General features: G+C 49.2%; 1 protein-coding gene across 1 annotated transcript in view; it reads right to left on the reverse strand.

Moving 5' to 3' along the window:
* Positions 1-9331, reverse strand: part of GLCCI1 (glucocorticoid induced 1) — a 123145-nt gene extending 113814 nt beyond the window's left edge. Inside the window, exon 1 of the mRNA XM_040352277.1 lies at positions 8929-9331. Coding sequence (XP_040208211.1) covers positions 8929-9211 — 283 coding nt within the window. The 5' untranslated portion in view covers positions 9212-9331. The remainder of the gene's footprint in view (positions 1-8928) is intronic.
* Positions 9332-21410: the final 12079 nt, after the last annotated feature.

Raw genomic sequence — 21410 nt, forward strand, 5'->3', positions numbered from 1 at the left:
GCAGTGGGAGCCAATGGTGCTGTTGTGTCTCAACCAATCAGGAGGGACAGTCTCAGATATCGCTGGACAGAGAGGACCTCGGGTAAATATTAAGGGGCCGCTACGCATCAAGCCTTTTATCCTAAAGCAGAGTTCCACCCAAAAGTGGAACTTCCAGTCATTTGTCCCCCCCCCCACATTTGGCACCTTTTGGGGGGGGGGGGGGGGGGCGGAAACATCCCCACTTCCGGGAGACCGAGCTGTGGAGCATTACGTCAGCAGCTCAAGTCTCTCCTCCAGTAGGAGAGCGCAGCGGTGCCTCACACAAATGCGCAGCGGCAACCCGGCGTGATGCCATAATGCTGCACTGCTGGGATCCCTTACCGGCAATGATGGCGGCAGCACCTGACAGCTGATGGAAACAACTGCAGCGCCGACATCGCCGGACTCCAGGACAGGCAAGTGTTCCATTATTAACCACCACCTCCTACAGATATACTTCAGCAGAATGGCACGGCTGGGCACAAGCACGTACCTGTACGTCCTCTTTAAGTGCCCAGCCGTGTGTCGCAGGCCCGCGACCTGGTCCGAAGCTCCGTGACCCGGTCGCCGCCGGAGTCCCGCGATCGGTCCCCGGAGCTGAAGAACGGGGAGAGCTGTGTGTAAACACAGCTTCCCCGTTCTTCACTGTGGCGCCGTCATCGATCGTGTGATCCCTAATATAGGGAAACACGATCAATGATGTCACACGTCCAGCCCCGCCCCCCTACAGTTAGAAAAAACATGAGTTCACACATAACCACTAGGGGGCGCTGTAGGGGTTAACTCCCAAACTGCAATCGTCATTTTCACAGTAATCAGTGCATTTTTATAGCATTTTTTGCTGTGAAAATGACAATGGTCCCAAAAATGTGTCAAAATTGTCCGATGTGTCCGCCATAATGTCGCAGTCATGAAAAAATAAAAAATAAAAAATAGCTGATCGCCGCCATTAGTAGTAAAAAAAAAAAAAAAATGTATTAATAAAAATGCAATTAAACTATCTTCTATTTTGTAAACGCTATAAATTTTGCGCAAACCAATCGATAAACGCTTATTGCAGGGCACGACAAATCCCGGTCGCCAGGGCGACTAGAAATAGTGTGCTTGCGACTTGGCAGTTGGGAGCTGGCGCCATCTGGTGGTGGCCGTTGGTATTACAAGTTAAGCATTACAAGTTAAACAGCAATTCTAATGTCATTTTTCACTGCCATATTCTTCCCTCTAATTAGAACCCCCAAACATTATATATATTTTTTATCCTAACACCCTAGAGGATAAAATGGCGATCGTTGCAATACTTTCTGTCACGCCGTATTTGCGCAACGGTCTTACAAGCGCACTTTTTTGGGAAAAAATTACACTTTTTTTTAATTAAAAAATAAGACAACAGTAAAGTTATCCCCATTTTTTTTATTATGATGAAAGATAATGTTAAGCCGAGTAAATTCATACCCAACATGTCACGCTTCAAAATTGCGTCCACTCGTGGAATGCCGACAAACTTTTACCCTTTAAAATCTTCATAGGTGACGTTTAAAAAATTCAACAGGTTGCATGTTTTGAGTTACAGAGGAGGTCTAGGGCTAGAGTTATTGCTCTCGCTCTACCAATCGCGGCGATACCTCACATGTGTGGTTTGAACACCGTTTACATATGCGGGCGCTGCTCACGTATGTGTTCGCTTCTGCGCGCAAGCTCGTCGGGACGGGGCGCGTTTTCTGGCTCCTAACTTTTTTAGCTGGCTCCTAGATTCCAAGCAAATTTGTCAACCCCTGGCTTATTGCGTTTTTTTTTTTACCAAAAATAGGTAGAAGAATACGTAACGGCCTAAACTGAGGGGAAAAAAAAAAAGTTTTTTTATATCTTTTTGGGGGGATGTTTATTATAGCAACAAGTAAAAAATATTGCATTTTTTTCAAAATTGTCGCTCTATTTTTGTTTATAGCGCAAAAAATAAAAACCTTAGAGGTGATCAAATACCACCAAAAGAAAAAGCTCTATTTTTAGAAAAAAAAAGGACGCCAATTTTGTTTGGGAACCACGTCGCACGACCGCGCAATTGTCAGTTAAAGCGACGCAGTGCCGAATCGCAAAAACTGGCCAGGTCCTTTACCTGCATAAAGGTCCGGGTCTTAAGTGGTTAAAAGTCAGCAGCTACAGAATGCGTAGTTGCTGGCTTTTAATTTCTGCAGGGCAGGGCAGACCTCAGCTTTAAAAAGAGAACAGCACAGATGCATGCTAGTTCTAATGGCAGAAGAAAGCACTGCACACCAATATCTAAGCTTTATTTACTTCTGCCTTTTTCTGAGCCACTGGTGATGTAATCAGTGCCTCCTGGGAAGGTTACATCACCAGTGCCTTCACTGGAGCTCTAGTCAGAAACTGCAAAATCTCATGAGATTGGAGGAAACAAATGTCACTCTTCCATAGATGACATACAAACCAGAAGACAACAGTTCTTCGGTTTGCATACGTGCAAGATCTGGTTTGAACATCAGTGGGCCGGCCACCGAACACAAAATTGTGACACAAATGTCTACGAGGAGGAGCATTCGTACGTGGGAAAGCAGAAACCAATGAGGCACCAAATTATTTTACATTACTATTACTTTCCTTTGGCTAAAGTAACTCCTGTAACGGCAGCACTGTCATTAGGTCCACTCTGGCCTGGAAACTTGTTCTGTAATACACGGCCCTCGGGCCGCAGTTTGGACACCACTGACCTAGAATACCCGGCACATTACCTGACCTTACAGATGGTGGCAATAAAAACTGCCATCTGTTAGAACAGTGGGTTGTCTAAAGATTGGACCTTGCACTGTGCAGAACAAACCCAGCATTAGTCATATACACAGAGCTCTCATCACTGACATAATGAACTACAAGTCACAGCATGTGTGGGACAGCTTCTGAAACCAAAACCTACACCCCTCTGTCCCCCCCAACATACTGCAAGTAGGCTGTCAGCTATTATTACCGTGTTTCCATGAAAATAAGCCGGGTCTTATATTCATTTTGGAAACAAAAGACACAGTAGGTCTTATTTTCAGGGTAGGTCTTGCCATGTAATGTGACATCTTCTCTCCCTGCCTGACAGGAATCCCCAGTGTGAACGGAGTTAAAATGCTTGCAAAATCCTATAATCCACTCTATTACAGTATTGTATAATGTACAATGTGTGTGTTTCTGTAATATAATTGTGCCAAATACCTTCATTATAGCGCCGCTCTGCGCTTCTGTGACTCACCGGAGCTCTCTACCCCGCAATTATAATACAGAAACACGCACATTGTACATTATATAATAACGTAATAGAGGATTACAGGATTTTACAAGCATTTTAAACTAGGTCTTATTTTCGAAGTAGGGCTGTAATTGCAGCTCTCCTGGAAAATAACGCTAGGTCTTATTTTCGGGAAACACGGTAAGAACCCATATTTTTTAAAATGTCAAAACCCAGCAAATCAATGGCTACATCCATCCAACCTAGCGCTCTGGATATGCAGCATGCACCCCTCACTATCCTCCATGCTGAACTACAAATCCCAGCACATTCAGGACTGTATGCCATCTAGAGATTTGGAGGCAAAGCGTGCACCCCTCTCTACTCCTCCATGCCAACTACAAGTCTCAGAATATAAAAGATTGGCGACAATCTATAGCCACAGCTTCCTACTGGGTCCCAGTCGTACTACCCCTACTGTATTACCAACATAACGGGGACTAAATTTATACAGGAGCTTTTTGAACTACAGATCCCAAAATGGCCAGAAATAAATATAATCCAGAGAGCTGGACACAAATCCCCCCCCCCCTGTTGTGCTGAACTACAAATCCCAGCAAAGTAGCATGCAATCCTGGGATCAAAACTCACAGTTTGCACCCCGAGTTGAACTACAAGTTCCAGCATGTCAAAGACTGCATACTGTCTGCAACTGGCACCCTGTCATTATCCTCCATGCTACAAGTCTCAGCAAGCTTGAGCTTGCATCAGGGGCAGAGATAAGCAGCCCTAACTGGCACCTCACTATCCTCTGTTCTGAGAGCTGGCACCCCGACATTATCCTCCATGCTACCACAAGTCTCAGCAAGCTAGAGCTTGCATCAGGGCACAAATAAGCAGCCCTAGCTGGCACCTCACTGTCCTCTGTTCTGAGAGCTGGCACCCCGTCATTATCCTCCATGCCAAACTACAAGTCTAAGCAAGAGCTTGCATCATTCTACAGATGAGCAGCCCTAGTTTGAATCTCATTATTCAGAACTACAAGTCCCAGCTGGTCAGGACTTGATTTCGATCAAAAAAATAAAAAAGCCCACACCCTTCTGTGCCCAGCCATACTGAACTACATCTGCCAGCATGGCATAAATCTGTTTTAGAGATCTGAGGCCACCTCTTGCCTTCCTTTATCCTCTATGAACCACAAATCCCAGCAAAAATGTTTGGAGACAAAGCTTGCATCTCTCTGGAGCCTTTCATAATGAACTACAAATCCCAGCATATCATTCATTCTACAGCTGGCACCCTTCCATTCTCCATACAGAAGAGCATGCAAATCTGGGGTCACAACCTTCAGTCACCCAGTTAAGAACAACAAGTCCCAGCATGCCAGAGACTGCATTCAAGGAAAAGACTGAACCCCTAGATGTTCCTTCATGCCCCCAACATACAGGCAGGAGATATGAGCCCCTGACATACGGCCTCCCACCATGCAGAATTACATGTCCTAACATGTCATAGGATCTATACAACCTAAAGATCTCCTATCTTTGAAAACAACGTTGTTATCAAGTCTCACAATACAGCCTGGAGATATGGGGGTCCTACTGTATTTTGCACCCCTCTATCTTCCATGTGGAACAACCCCCAGATTAGCATGAATTTCACATAACTTGCACCTTGCAGATCCACCATGATGAGCGCCCGCGTCCACCATGATGAGCGCCCGCGTCCACCATGATGAGCGCCCGCGTCCACCATGATGAGCGCCCGCGTCCACCATGATGAGCGCCCGCGTCCACCATGCCAGAGACTGTCCTTGGTGTGAAGGCTGAAGAGAAAGCCAGGAGATATAAGAGTCTCCGCTTTCTCCTCACCCATGCTGTACATGGAATACAACCTACAGATCTGCTCACAGCGAGAAACTTTCAGGCCACATGGTGATGTAGAGTCCCGGCCTGGAGGTACGGCTCACATTTCACCCCCCTCCATGCTGCAAATCAGAGGTGGCACAACTTGGAGGTCACATCTTGCACCCCCACGATGAACCATAAAGTCTTAGCATGCCTTGCGTTCACTGAGCATGCTCCCCTCTTCCCACCCATGTGGTGAACTACATGTCCCAGCATGCCAGAGACTGGTCAACGTGTACCCTCCTCCTTGCCAAACTTCATATCACAGCAAAGTTTCCAACATTCCATTCCAACCTACTGCCCTGAGGAACCACAAGTCCCAGCACACCCCCAATCAGATCTACAATGAACTACTAGTCCCACCATGCCAAAGACAGCATTCTGTGTAGACTCTGCAGTCCCCCCTCTGAACTACAAGTCCCAGCATACAACCTAGTGATCTGTGGTCACATCTTGCGCCCCTCGATCCCCCACAGGTCCCAGGCTATGTAGGTCATGCACTGCTCTATCTTCCTCTGTCTCAGCATACAACCTATAGCAGGATCCTGCAATTAGCGGACCTCCAGCTGTTGCAAAACTACAAGTCCCATCATGCCTCTGCCTCTGGGTGTCATGCTCGTGGCTTTCAGTCTTGCTATGCCTCATGGGAATTGTAGTTCTGAAACAGCTGGAGGTCCGCTAATTGCATATCCTGACCTATAGATTGGAGGTCACAAACTGCACCCTACTGGATCCAGCATGCAAAAGTGCATTCATTGTACAACAAGCACGCTCCTCTACATTGTCCCAGCATACCATGAAAACTGCCACCACCCAAAGATCCCAGATCACATGTTACACCTCTATGATGAACTAGAAGTCCTAGCATGCCTTGCATCCACTGAGGAGCATGCCCCCCCCTCTCCCCACCTATGTGGTGAACTACATGTCCCAGCATACCATGAAAACTGCCACCACCCAAAGATCCCAGATCACATGTTACACCCCTATGATGAACTAGAAGTCCTAGCATGCCTTGCATCCACTGAGGAGCATGCTCCCCTCTTCCCAACTATGTGGTGAACTACATGTCACAGCATGCCATGACTTAGTTGGCATCACTGAGGGAGATTTACTAAAACAGATTCTGGCGCAGCTGTGAATAGTAACCAGCCTCCGAGTTTTACTGGCAAAGCTCAATTGAAAATACCAACGTTAGAAGCCGATTGGTTGCTATTCACAGCTCCACCAGATTCTGTGTGCTCTGGTTTTAGAAGATCTCCCCCCCCCAACATTATGTACTACAAGTCCCAGCATGCCAGAGACAGCAGTCAGTGTGCCCCCCCCCGGTACCCTCCCCCATGCCAAACTTCATATACCAGCATAAAATTCAGCCTCACCCTCCTGCCCTGCTGTGAGGAAGCAAAAGTCCCAGCATGCCAAACATTGCATTCAGAACTTCCACCTTCTGCCGTATAGAACTACATGTCCCAGCATACAGCTAAATATGTGGGGGTCAAACTTTCCAACCTTCATGTTAAGCCACAATTCCCCTAATAATTTATAGGTTGGGGGGGTCACACTTTGCACCCCTTTGTCCCTAAACATGATCAAGCACAAGTCCCAGCAAGCCAAAGTCCAGGCATTATTGTACAGACACCCCCCCCCCCCCCCGATGAACTAAAAGTCCCAGAATACAATCTTGCTGTGTGGAGTCACATCTTGCACTCACCATGTTGAGCTCCGAGTCCCAGCATGCCATGCATTGCACTCATTGTAGACACAGCACCCCTCCCCCACTGTTGAACCAGAAGCCCCAGCATGCATTAGATTGGGGGGGGGGTGGTGTTTTCAATGAGTACAATGTGGAAACGGGGCATTCCATATTACACCCCCCTGACCCCCACTATGATGTACCAGAAGTCCCAGCATGTCACAGATCACATTCACTTTAGACTCTGAACCCCCCCCCCCACCACCATTGTGAACCACAAGTCCCAGTATGCTATGGATTGTACTTATTGAACATTCTGCACCCCCCACCATGGAGAGCCACAAGTCCCAGCATGTCCTGGATCTCACACCTTGCACCCCCCACCATGGAGAACCACAAGTCCCAGCATGTCCTGGATCTCACACCTTGCACCCCCACCATGGAGAGCCACAAGTCCCAGCATGTCCTGGATCTCACACCTTGCACCCCCCCACCATGGAGAGCCACAAGTCCCAGCATGTCCTGGATCTCACACCTTGCACCCCCCCACCATGGAGAGCCACAAGTCCCAGCATGTCCTGGATCTCACACCTTGCACCCCCCCACCATGGAGAGCCACAAGTCCCAGCATGTCCTGGATCTCACACCTTGCACCCCCCACCATGGAGAACCACAAGTCCCAGCATGTCCTGGATCGCACACCTTGCACCCCCCCATGGAGAACCACAAGTCCCAGCATGTCCTGGATCTCACACCTTGCACCCCCCCACCATGGAGAGCCACAAGTCCCAGCATGTCCTGGATCTCACACCTTGCACCCCCCACCATGGAGAACCACAAGTCCCAGCATGTCCTGGATCTCACACCTTGCACCCCCCCACCATGGAGAACCACAAGTCCCAGCATGTCCTGGATCTCACACCTTGCACCCCCCACCATGGAGAACCACAAGTCCCAGCATGTCCTGGATCGCACACCTTGCACCCCCCCACCATGGAGAACCACAAGTCCCAGCATGTCCTGGATCTTACACCTTGCACCCCCCATGGAGAACTACAAGTCCCAGCATGCTATGGATTGTACTTATTGAACATTCTGCACCCCCCACCATGGAGAGCCACGAGTCCCAGCATGTCCTGGATCTCACACCTTGCACCCCCCACCATGGAGAACCACAAGTCCCAGCATGTCCTGGATCTCGCACCTTGCACCCCCCCACCATGGAGAACCACAAGTCCCAGCATGTCCTGGATCTTACACCTTGCACCCCCCATGGAGAGCCACAAGTCCCAGCATGTCCTGGATCTCACACCTTGCACCCCCCCACCATGGAGAGCCACAAGTCCCAGCATGTCCTGGATCTCACACCTTGCACCCCCCACCATGGAGAGCCACAAGTCCCAGCATGTCCTGGATCTCACACCTTGCACCCCCCACCATGGAGAGCCACAAGTCCCAGCATGTCCTGGATCTCACACCTTGCACCCCCCACCATGGAGAGCCACAAGTCCCAGCATGTCCTGGATCTCACACCTTGCACCCCCCACCATGGAGAGCCACAAGTCCCAGCATGTCCTGGATCTCACACCTTGCACCCCCCCACCATGGAGAGCCACAAGTCCCAGCATGTCCTGGATCTCACACCTTGCACCCCCCACCATGGAGAACCACAAGTCCCAGCATGTCCTGGATCTCACACCTTGCACCCCCCACCATGGAGAGCCACAAGTCCCAGCATGTCCTGGATCTCACACCTTGCACCCCCCCACCATGGAGAGCCACAAGTCCCAGCATGTCCTGGATCTCACACCTTGCACCCCCCACCATGGAGAACCACAAGTCCCAGCATGTCCTGGATCGCACACCTTGCACCCCCCACCATGGAGAACCACAAGTCCCAGCATGTCCTGGATCTCAGACCTTGCACCCCCCAACATGGAGAACCACAAGTCCCAGCATGTCCTGGATCTTACACCTTGCACCCCCCATGGAGAACTACAAGTCCCAGCATGCTATGGATTGTACTTATTGAACTTTCTGCCCCCCCCCTCCCATGGAGAACCACAAGTCCCAGCAGGTCTCACCTCTGCTCCCGGGGGACACGGCGTTCCTTCTCTCCGGGGAAGTGCTGCTCCTCCTCCTCCGGACTCTGGCCGCCTCGGGGCTGCTGTTGGTCGGGGGCGGGGTGGAAGGGCTGGGGGGTCCGGCCGGTTCGGTGTTGCTGGCCACAGAGGAGGCGGACGGGGAACGGCTGGCCAGGAGCTGGTAGGGCACGGTGGCTCGGATAGGCTGCAGGAGACGGGCTGAGCCCCCCGGGGTGGGAGGGGAGCCGGAGCCGCGCTTCACTCGGGGGTGAGTGGAAGACATGACGGGCGAGCTGCACTCAGGAGGAAGCCTTCTCCTCCCCCCGTGGCCGCCGGTGACGCAGCAGCTGCTCCTCCTCGGCCCCCCGAATGGCCGCCGGCGACTGTCACACAGCGGCGAGGAGGAAGGGGGCGGGGACAGCGGCGGCGGCGAGTCCAGGCCAATCAGACGGCGACGGGCAGAGGTGACGCAAGAGGTCCGGCCAATCGGGAGGCGAGTCCTCGTATGCAGCGCGGTGTGGGCGGTCCTGGCGGAAGGTTGTAGCGTAGACTCGCTGAGCGGCGTCACTAGCGGAGTAATACGAGAGAGCACTGAGCATGCGTACAACTACAGATACTACTACTACCCCTTATATGTGTACAACTAGAAATACTACTACCCCCAATATGTGTACAAATATACAACTACCATACCATTACTACTACTACCCCCAATATGTGTACAACTAGAAATACTACTACCCTCAATTTGTGTACAACTACAGATTTACTAACCCTAATATGTGTACACCTAGAAATACTACTACCCCCAATATGTGTACAACTACTTCTACTACCCCCAATATGTGTGCAACTAGAAATACTACTACCCCCAATATGTGTACAGCTACTACTACACACAATATGTGTACAACTACAGATACTACTACCCCCAATATGTGTACAACTAGAAATACTACTACCCCCAATATGTGTACAGCTACTACTACCCCCAATATGTGTACAACTAGAAATACTACTACCCCCAATATGTGTACAGCTACTACTACACACAATATGTGTACAACTACTACTACACACAATATGTGTACAACTACAGATAAACTACTACTACCCCCAATATGTGTACAACTACTACTACCCCCAATATGTGTACAACTACTACTACTACCCCCAATATGTGTACAACTACTACTACTACCCCCAATATGTGTACAACTACCGATACTACTAACTAGGGTTGCCACCTCATCCCTTTAAAAAGGAACACATCTGAATTACACAGATTCTGAGGCTAATTTAATGCAGGTAAGGCACCAAGTGAGTTTAATTACCACCTTAATCAGCCACAGAACCTGTGTAATTCAGATGTGTTCCTTTTTAAAGGGATGAGGAGGTGGCAACCCTACTACTAACCCTAATATGTGTACAACTACTACTACCCCCAATATGTGTTCCCCCCCCCCCGCTCAACAACTATGATCCCCCCTCGCTCAACACCTTCGATCCCCCTCAATTCTCGGCTCCATGGGGCCCCTTCAACACTCAAGCCCAGGGGCCCCCACCACCCTAAGTCCTGCCCTGCCGACAACCACATCCCAGGGTTGTGGGGAAGGGGCCCTGTCCCCATCAACAGGGGGGGTAAGGTGCTTTGGGGGGGCAGAGAACCCCCCAAAGCATCCACCCCCCCATGTTGAGGGCATGCGGCCTGGTATGGTTCAGAATGGAGGGCGCATGCTCATCCCCTCCCTTTACTGACCTGCCGGGCTGCATGCTTGGAAAAGGATCTGGTATGGATTTTGGGGGGACCCACGCCATTTTTTTAAAATTTTGGCGTGGGGGGTCCCCTCCAGGTCCATACTAGACCCGAAAGGGCTCAGTATGGACCTGGGGGATACCCCACGCCTTCTTCTTTTGCAATTTTTTTGCCTGCCATTTTTTCTTTACATTCAGCTGTCAGCGGAGAGCCCCACTGACAGCTGATGAATCATTGATTGTTACGGATGCGGTGGCCGGCTTCCCAAGCCCTTCCTTAGCAACCAGCTGTATACAGTGGGGCAGATTCATCAAGAGATACGACGGCGGATCTCCTGATCCGCCGTCGTATCTGTGAGACCCGACGGTCGGATCTGTGAGATCCGACGGTCGGAGCTATGCGACTGATTCATAAGAATCAGTTCCGCATAGATCTCCCTTAGATCCGACTGGTGTAAGTGACTTACACCAGTCGGATCTTAGGCTGTAATCTCCCGCCGGCCACTAGGTGTCGTCGCTTTTTTTTACACGTTGCATATGCAAATGAGGAGAACCGCCGATTCACGTCCGTACGCCCGCCCATCGCTCTTTTTCAACGTCGTTTGCGTTCGGCTTTTTCTGGCAGAGAGCTACCCCTGCTAATATGAGGGGTAGCTAATGTTAAGTATGGCCGACGTTCCCGCGCCGAGTTTTAAATTTGTTACGTCGTTTACGTAAGTACGTCGGGAATACGGATGGCCGTAAGTAACCTAGCCGCCGAAAACAATGACGTCCTAGCGACGTCATTTGGAGCATGCGCAGTTAAATCGGCGCGGGAACACGCCTGATTTAAATTGTACACTCCCCCTAGCAGCGGAATTTGCATTCCGCCGGGGGGAGTTAGGATCCGACGGTGCAATTTGCGAGGTAAGTACTTTATGAATACTGCACTAGCCTTGCTAAATTGCACCGGCGGATCGTAAAACAGGTAGATCTGGCGGATCTAAAGATCCGCTGAGCTACATGAATCTGGCCCAGTGTGTTTAACCAATTCAATACCGGGCACTTTCCCCCCTTCCTGCCCAGCCCAATTTTCAGATTTCAGCGCTGTCGCTTTTTAAATGACAATTGTGCGGTCGTGCTACACTGTACCCAAACTAAATTTTTATCATTTTGTTCCCACAAATAGAGCTTTCTTTTGGTGCTATTTATTTGCCTCTGGTGTTTTTGTTTTTTGCTAAACAAATAAAAAAGAACAAAAAACAAAAAGTTTTTCTTTGTTTCTGTTATACAATATTGTAAATAAGTAAGTTTTCTCCTTCACTGATGGGCACCAATGAGGCTTCACTGATGGCACTTATGATGTGGCACCAATTAGGTGGCACTGATGATGGACACTGATAGGCAGCACTGATGGGCACTGTAGGGTGGCACTGATAGGCGGCACTGATGGGCATTGATAGGCGGCACTGATGGACACTCATAGGTGGCACTGATAGGTGACACTGATGGGCACTGAAAGGGTGCACTGATGGGTACTGATAGGCGGCACTGATGGGCACTGATAGGTGGCACTGATGAGAACAGATGGGCACTTATAGATGGCACCAATAGGTGGCACAGATGGGTACTGATGGGTGGCACTAATGGACACTGATGGGTAGCACTAATGGGCATCACTGTAAAGGAGGCACTGGCAGGCATTACTGATGGGCACTGATTGGCATAATTTTTGGGAACAGATTGGCATAATTTTTGGGAACAGATTGGCATCCCTGCTGGCCATGGGTGGCATACCTGGTGGTCATCAGTGGTGGGCATCTCTGGTGGTCATCCTCAAGCGGGCATCCCCAGCGCAGACCCTCCCTGTCAGGAGAGCAGCCGATCGGCTCTCCTCTACTCACGTGAGAAAAAGCTAATACACGGCTCTTCCTGTTTGTGATTGGACACAGATGATCACATGGTAAAGAGTCTCTGTCTGGTGTTGCGGGGGTATGAATGACACTCCGCACCACCGATCCCCGCGCTGCTCGATGGCTGTTATCCCGCAAGACGTCATGTGATGTCCAGTCAACATAACAGAACCACCGCCCGGCCGTCATTTTGCGATAGGCCGGGCGGGAAGTGGTTAAAGAGAAAAAAACGCAAAATGCATTAAAACTTCATGCAAAAACGAGGGATTAAAAACGCAAAACGTGCCTGAAAAACGCATCAAGCGCAGCTTAGTGTGCGGACCTTTTTCCTGCGCTTCTACAGGTACAGCAACCCATTCCAATCAACGGGCTGCCGCGCCCGCGCAAATGCGGCACACAGGGAAGGCATGGATGTGAACCTAGCCTAAAGCTGAACACTGAATACAGGATTTTTTTCTTTTTACATTGTCCAGCTTGGATCGGTGTAAGTACACATCTTCCATGCCTGGCCGATCGATGTGGAAGTGGAGAATCGCTGTAGTAGCCGCTGCGATGTTTTATAATAAAATGAATATGATAATACGCTTGTTGTTTTATAACACCGGAGAGTGGAGGAGGCGCATTAATCTTTGCTGTGATCTGAAAGTCATGTTTGTGTGTATTATCGCCGGTGTTGGCGTGTACGGCGCGCCTGGGAGCGTGATGCACAGAGTGACACAGAGAACTCTCTGATGAGTACAGATAAAGTTATCTGCCGCCCCAGACTAAGCAGAGGCACGGCATGTACCGGATCTCATGATACAACGCCGGATCTCACCGAAAATCTCAATGTTCCAAACGTCTGCTAGAAACAAACAACCAATCCGATCCCACTGGACACAACTTCGATCTGACCCCCCCCCCCCCCCCCCGCCTTCCACATAGCTCCCAACTGTCCCTGATTGCAAGGCACTGTCCCTGCAATGCCATCAAACGCAGCCACTGTGCCATGCCATCAAATGCAGCCACTGTTCCCATCAATTGTCCCATCAATTGTCACCACTGTGCCATGAATTTTCGCCACTGTGCCCATCAATTGTCGCCACTGTGCCATGCCATCAATTGTCGCCACTGTGCAATGCCATTGTCGCCACTGTGCCCATCAATTGTCACCACTGTGCCATGTCAAATGCAGCCACTGTGCCATGCCAAATGCAGTCAATGTGCCATGCCATTGTCACCACTGTGCAATGTCAAACGCAGCCACTGTGCCATGCCATTGTCACCACTGTGCCCATCAATTGCCGCCACTGTGCCCATCAAACGCAGCCACTGTGCCATAAAATTGTCGCCACTGTGCCATAAAATTGTCACTGTGCCATGCCATCAAACTCAGCCACTGTGCCATGCCATCAAACACAGCCACTGTGCCCATCAATTGTCACCAATGTGCCATGCCATCAAATGCAGCCACTGTGCCATCAATTGTCGTCACTGTGCCATGCCATCAATTGTCGCCACTGTGCCATGCCATTGTCGCCACTGTGCCCATCAATTGTCTCCACTGTGCCATGCCAAATGCAGCCACTGTGCCATCAATTGTCGCCACTGTGCCATGCCAAATGCATGCAGCCAATGTGCCATGCCATTGTCGCCACTGTGCCATGCCAAACGCAGCCAATGTGGCATGCCATTGTCACCACTGTGCCATGCCAAACGCAGCCACTGTGACATGCCTTTGTCCCCACTGTGCCCATCAATTGCTGCCACTGTGCCCATCAAACACAGCCACTGTGCCATAAAATTGTCGCCACTGTGCCATAAAATTGTCACCACTGTGCCATGCCATCAAACGCAGCCACTGTGCCATGCCATCAAACGCAGCCACTGTGCCCATCAATTGTCGCTACTGTGCCATGCCATCAAACGCAGCCACTGTGCCATGCCATCAAAGGAGCCACTGTGCCCATCAATTGTCGTCAATGTGCCATGCCATCAAACGCAGCCACTGTACCATCAATTGTCGCCACTGTGCCATGCCATTGTCGCCACTGTGCCCATCAATTGTCGCCACTGTGCCATGCCAAATGCAGCCACTGTGCCATCAATTGTCGCCACTGTGCCATGCCAAATGCAGCCAATGTGCCATGCCATTGTCACCACTGTGCCCATCAATTGCCTCCAATATGCCCCTAAAATACCGCCAGATTGCATTCAGATTGCGTCCCCTGGTTAACTATTTGGAAGCCGATTTCAGCCCTCAGGCTGTAATCAGAAAGCATATGGCTCTTCCAAAAGCTTCCAAATATTTAAAAGATTCCTTACTTTAATAATCTTCCTATAGTCTGAAGAATAACAGTATAAAATACTGAATCTTTGGTATAGATAATGACTAACGGCAGCCTTTATTTCAGTTTTCTCCATCCCTCCCCCCCCTCCTTTATTTGTCTTTACTTTAGCTGTATAGGTGTACCACTGATCATCTTGGTGACCTCCCAGTCCTACAGTTTGTACCCAATTGGGGTAGGCTGGCCTAGGTCGCTGAGTACCGTATTCTTTTTCTGTTAAATGTTTGCCTGTACATGGTGATTATACTACTCAAGTTGTATATTGAATGCAACTATCTCAAGTGTTGTAAATTGATAAACCCAATAAAAATTTATTGATAAAAAAAAGAAAGCATATGGCTCTGATAGACACTTCCACAGCCAACCAGCTGCCGTTATTAAGATGGCCGGCGCTGTAGCCGTCTTTCGGTTATAGCGCGATACTGAAGTGGTTAAAGTGTGAGAGGGTCAGTCCACTCTAGAAGGGATATTCCGCTTATAGGTGGAGTTGGGTCGCAAAGTCGCCCACTGGATGCTTTTATCACTTTAAAAAAACGTTAGTTCCGCCTCCTCCAGATCTCAAAATTCCTGTTTATTTTTGTTGCTGTGACCCGATTTCCTGATAGAGGGTGGCTACATTCGTTCTTCATGGTCCCCTGTATGTAGGAACGTAGCCAACCTCTCTTGCTTGCTCCCAAGATGGACTATGGGATGTGCAGTGTGCATAGAGCAGTGTACATGACCACAATTCATATGCATTGTTGATTCCAAAGAATCCGACTTGAGAGCAGTGCCCGGCCCAAGACATTGTGCTGCCTGGGACCAAGATTTAAATGCTGCCCCCCCCCAAAAAAAAATCACGCCCACCAAAAGGCCCCCACATTCATTATTTTATATCATGATAACTAAAGGGGACCCGTCATGGCTCTATACATGTATAAAGGAGAATAAAGAGGACCTGTCATGGCTCTATACATGTATAGGAGTATAAAGAGGACCTGTCATGGCTCTATACATGTATAGGAGTGTAAAAGGACGTGTCATGGCTCTATACATGTATATAAAAATGTTCTGCCTGCCCGCTCTTGTCACCACTAACAGCAGCGGCGCCGGGCTCCTCACAGGCAGTGGCGCCTGCCCGCTCACTCGCTGACTGCTCCCCCCCCCCTCTGCGAGTGTCTTCAAGGCAGCCCGGCGCCACGCTCCTCACATGCAGCGGAGCAGGCTGGCTGGCAGGCGTCGGTATGCTGCCCCCCTAAAAGTGCTGCCTGGTACCCATGGTACCACCTGGTCCCATCATAGGGCCGGCCCTGCTTGAGAGGGAAAAGAAGAGGTTTGGGAACTCACAGAGGATATACTGAGGCCTAGTACACACGAGAGGATTTATCCGCGGATACGGTCCAACGGATTTCCGCGGATTTGGATCCGATGGAGTGTACTCACCATAGGATCGAAATCCGCGCCGAAATCCCATCGCGATGACGTGTCGCGCCGTCGCCGCGATGATGACGCGGCGACGTGCGCGACGCGGTCATATAAGGAATTCCACGCATGCGTCGAATCATTACGCCGCATGCGGGGGATCCCTTCGGACGGATTGATCCGGTGAGTCTGTACAGACCAGCGGATCAATCCGTTGGGATGGATTCAAGCGGATAGATTTGAAAGCATGTCTTCAAATTTTTATCCGCTTGAAATCCATCCCAGGGGATAAAAATCCGCGGAAACAGATCCGCTGGATTGTACACACCAGGGGATCTATCCGCTGGAGCCGGTCCGCGGATCAATTCCAGCGGATAGATCCTCTCGTGTGTACGGGGCCTAAGAGGCTGAAAAACACAGTGAGAAACTATTTCATGAAAAATAGATTACAGGGCCACTAAGTATTGGAGGTGTATGGATTATTTATGGAGAACAAGGATATTGTTTAGTGTCACTTTAAGACATGGGGTAGATTCAGAGAGAAGATACGACCGTGTATCTCCAAATACGCCGTCGTATCTCTGAGTCCGGCCATCGTATCTATGCGCCTGATTCATAGAATCAGTTACACATAGATTTCCCTAAGATACGACCGGTGTAAGTGTTTTACACCGTCGTATCTTAGGCTGCATATTTACGCTGGCCGCTAGGTGGCGCTTCCATAGATTTACTCAAGGAATAAGCAAATGAGCTAGATACGCCGATTCAGAAACGTATGTCCGGCCAGCGCATTTTTTTACGTCGTTTGCGTTCGGCTTTTTTCAGGGTATAGTTACCCCTGCTATATGAGGCGTAGCTAATGTTAAGTATGGCCGTCGTTCCCGCGCCGAGTTTTGACATTTTTACGTCGTTTGCGTAAGTCGTTCGCGAATACGGCTTTACGTCATTCCAATACGTCCTTGCGGCGTAATTTGGAGCAATGCACACTGGGATATTTTACGGACGGCGCATGCACCGTTCCAAAAATACGTCAAACACGCGGGGTCAAGTACAATTTAAATAAAACACGCCCCCAACATCCCCATTTTAATTAGGCGGCCTTACGCCGCAACACATACGTTACGCCGCCGTAACTAAGGGCGCAAGTTCTTTCTGAATACAGAACTTGCGCCCAAAGTTACAGCGGCGTAACGCATCGGAGATACGTTACGCCAGCAGAAAGATCCGCTGATCTTTCTGAATCCGGGCCTATGTGTGTGTAAAGGCAGGTGTCCCAATACTTTTGGTAATATAGTGTAGTTCGCCTTTATTAGGCATATTTTCTGATGTGGTTTTCATGTCGTCAAACCGCCCCATATAAGAACACAGGGGAGCCCCATGAACATATAGGTAGATTCACGTAGAAAGGCTTATCTTTAGGGCGGCCTAGCCTAGCCTGTTTAGGCTACACCGCCGTAAATTAGTTAGGCTAGTAGTGATTTTCAAACCACTTACCTGCTAATCTACGGCGGCGTAGCCTCAAACGAGCGGGCGTAAGGGCGCCTAATTCAAATGACTGGGAGGGGGGCGTGTTGTATGGAAATGAGGCTTGACCTCACGTTTTTTGACGTTTTTTGACACTGCGCATGCGCCGGGCGACTACATTTCCCAGTGCGCATTGCGGCTAAGTACGCCGTACGGACCCATTGATTTCGACGCGGACGTAAACGACGTAACTCCCGATTCGCGGACGACTTACGCAAACGACGTTAAAATTTCGAACCTCGCGGCGGGAACAGCGGCCATACTTTAACATTGTTATTCCACCTCATAGGTGGAATAACTTTAGGCCGCCTAAGGCCTTACAGAAACAACGTTAATCGACTGCGGCAGGCTCGCGTACGTTCGGGAATCGGCGTAAAACTAATTTACATAATCTACGCCGGCCGCAATGGAAGCGCCACCTAGCAGCCATCCAAAAAATTGCAAGCTAAGATAGAACGGCGCAAGCCGGCCTATCTTAGCTTTGTTTAAGCGTATCTCTGTTTGAGCATACACTTAAACAAACGCTGGCGTAGATTCAGAGTTAGGTCGGCCTAACTCTTTGTGATTCTACCTAATAGTAACATAAATAGCAACTAAACTTTGATAGTGGCCCATCGGATGATCTGACGGCCTTGTAATGACTCATAAAAGAAGCTGGTGTATTTTTTATGAGATCTTTAGAGGAGTTAAGAGCTTGCAGAGATCCAAAACTGTCACATCTACTTATTACAGGTCACATGACCGTCATGACGTCTTTATATTCTCAGCAGATGCATGAGAGAAATAGATAGAAATCTCTCCGGGGCCGAGTCACGTGACTTGTTTAACCACTTCAGTCCCGGAGACTAACCACCGCCGCCACCACCGCCGCCGCCACCATGGGACTGCAACTTTTTCCATCTCTCCTTTATATATATATATATATATATATATATATATATATATATATATGGGAACTGACTGATGCTGAGGACCCTCTCTCTCCTTTATATATATGGGAGCTGACTGATGCTGAGGATCCTCTCTCTCCTTTATATATGGGAGCTGATTGATGCTGAGGACCCTCTCTCTCCTTTATATATGGGAGCTGACTGATGCTGAGGACCCTCTCTCTCCTTTATATATATGGGAGCTGACTGATGCTGAGGACCCTCTCTCTCCTTTATATATGGGAGCTGACTGATGCTGAGGACCCTCTCTCTCCTTTATATATGGGAGCTGACTGATGCTGAGGACCCTCTCTCTCCTTTATATATGGGAGCTGACTGATGCTGAGGACCCTCTCTCTCCTTTATATATGGGAGCTGACTGATGCTGAGGACCCTCTCTCTCCTTTATATATATATGGGAACTGACTGATGCTGAGGACCCTCTCTCTCCTTTATATATGGGAGCTGACTGATGCTGAGGACCCTCTCTCTTCTTTATATATGGGAGCTGACTGATGCTGAGGACCCTCTCTCTCCTTTATATATATATGGGAGCTGACTGATGCTGAGGACCCTCTCTCTCTCCTTTATATATATATGGGAGCTGACTGATGCTGAGGACCCTCTCTCTCCTTTATATATAGGAGCTGACTGATGCTGAGGACCCTCTCTCTCCTTTATATATGGGAGATGACTGATGCTGAGGACCCTCTCTCTCCTTTATATATATATATGGGAGCTGACTGATGCTGAGGACCCTCTCTCTCCTTTATATATGGGAGCTGACTGATGCTGAGGACCCTCTCTCTCCTTTATATATATGGGAGCTGACTGATGCTGAGGATCCTCTCTCTCCTTTATATATGGGAGCTGATTGATGCTGAGGACCCTCTCTCTCCTTTATATATGGGAGCTGACTGATGCTGAGGACCCTCTCTCTCCTTTATATATATGGGAGCTGATTGATGCTGAGGACCCTCTCTCTCCTTTATATATGGGAGCTGACTGATGCTGAGGACCCTCTCTCTCCTTTATATATATGGGAGCTGATTGATGCTGAGGACCCTCTCTCTCCTTTATATATGGGAGCTGACTGATGCTGAGGACCCTCTCTCTCCTTTATATATATGGGAGCTGACTGATGCTGAGGACCCTCTCTCTTCTTTATATATGGGAGCTGACTGATGCTGAGGACCCTCTCTCTCCTTTATATATATATGGGAGCTGACTGATGCTGAGGATCCTCTCTCTCCTTTATATATGGGAGCTGATTGATGCTGAGGACCCTCTCTCTCCTTTATATATGGGAGCTGACTGATGCTGAGGACCCTCTCTCTCCTTTATATATATGGGAGCTGATTGATGCTGAGGACCCTCTCTCTTCTTTATATATGGGAGCTGACTGATGCTGAGGACCCTCTCTCTCCTTTATATATATATGGGAGCTGACTGATGCTGAGGATCCTCTCTCTCCTTTATATATGGGAGCTGATTGATGCTGAGGACCCTCTCTCTCCTTTATATATGGGAGCTGACTGATGCTGAGGACCCTCTCTCTCCTTTATATATATGGGAGCTGATTGATGCTGAGGACCCTCTCTCTCCTTTATATATGGGAGCTGACTGATGCTGAGGACCCTCTCTCTCCTTTATATATATGGGAGCTGACTGATGCTGAGGACCCTCTCTCTCCTTTATATATATGGGAGCTGACTGATGCTGAGGACCCTCTCTCTTCTTTATATATGGGAGCTGACTGATGCTGAGGACCCTCTCTCTCCTTTATATATATATGGGAGCTGACTGATGCTGAGGACCCTCTCTCTTCTTTATATATGGGAGCTGACTGATGCTCGGCGCTTTCTCTCACTCTCTGCTGCTGGGTTAAAAGGCTGAGTGATGACAAAATACCAAAAAGGTACAAGTGCTGTCTGTTTGTTTTGGGGTACCCTTTCTTTAGGGCTAATGGTCACAAGGACCTCTTGCACTGAAATTATGGCCCAGATTCACAAAGGAGATACGACGGAGTATCTCAGATACTCCGTCGTATCTCTCAGAGTATCTATGCGACTGATTCATAGAATCAGTTACACATAGATATCCCTAAGATCCGACAGGTGTAATTGTTTTACACTGTCGGATCTTAGGATGCAGTACCGCGACCGCCGCTCGGGGGAGTTTGCGTCGTAAACCAGCGTCGGGTATGCAAATTAGGAGTTACGGCGATCCACGACGGTTTTTTGCGTTCGCTACGTCGCCACTAGTCTAGTTTCCCGTCGCAAAGTTAGTCGTCGTTTTTGGTGCCTTAACTTTAGTCAGCAAACGTATTGCTGTCTAAATAATGGCCGTCGTTCCCGCGTCGAAATTTAAAATTTCACGTTGTGTGCGTAACACGTCCGGGAATACGGAATTACGCTACGCGCGTCGCCGTTCGAAAAAATGACATCACTTCGCGCAAAGCACGGCGGGAGTTACGAAACGGAGCATGGGCAGTAGGTCCGGCGCGGGAGCACGCCTAATTTAAATGGCACACGCCCATTTAAATTACGCGGGCTTACGCCGGAGGCCGCCGGCGTAGTTTTCATCGCAAGTGCTTTGTGAATCAGGCACTTGCGATGAAAACTTGCGGCGGTGTAACGTATCTACGATATGTT

Source organism: Rana temporaria, chromosome 5 (assembly GCF_905171775.1).
Source record: "Rana temporaria chromosome 5, aRanTem1.1, whole genome shotgun sequence".
NCBI classification, from domain to species: domain Eukaryota; kingdom Metazoa; phylum Chordata; class Amphibia; order Anura; family Ranidae; genus Rana; species Rana temporaria.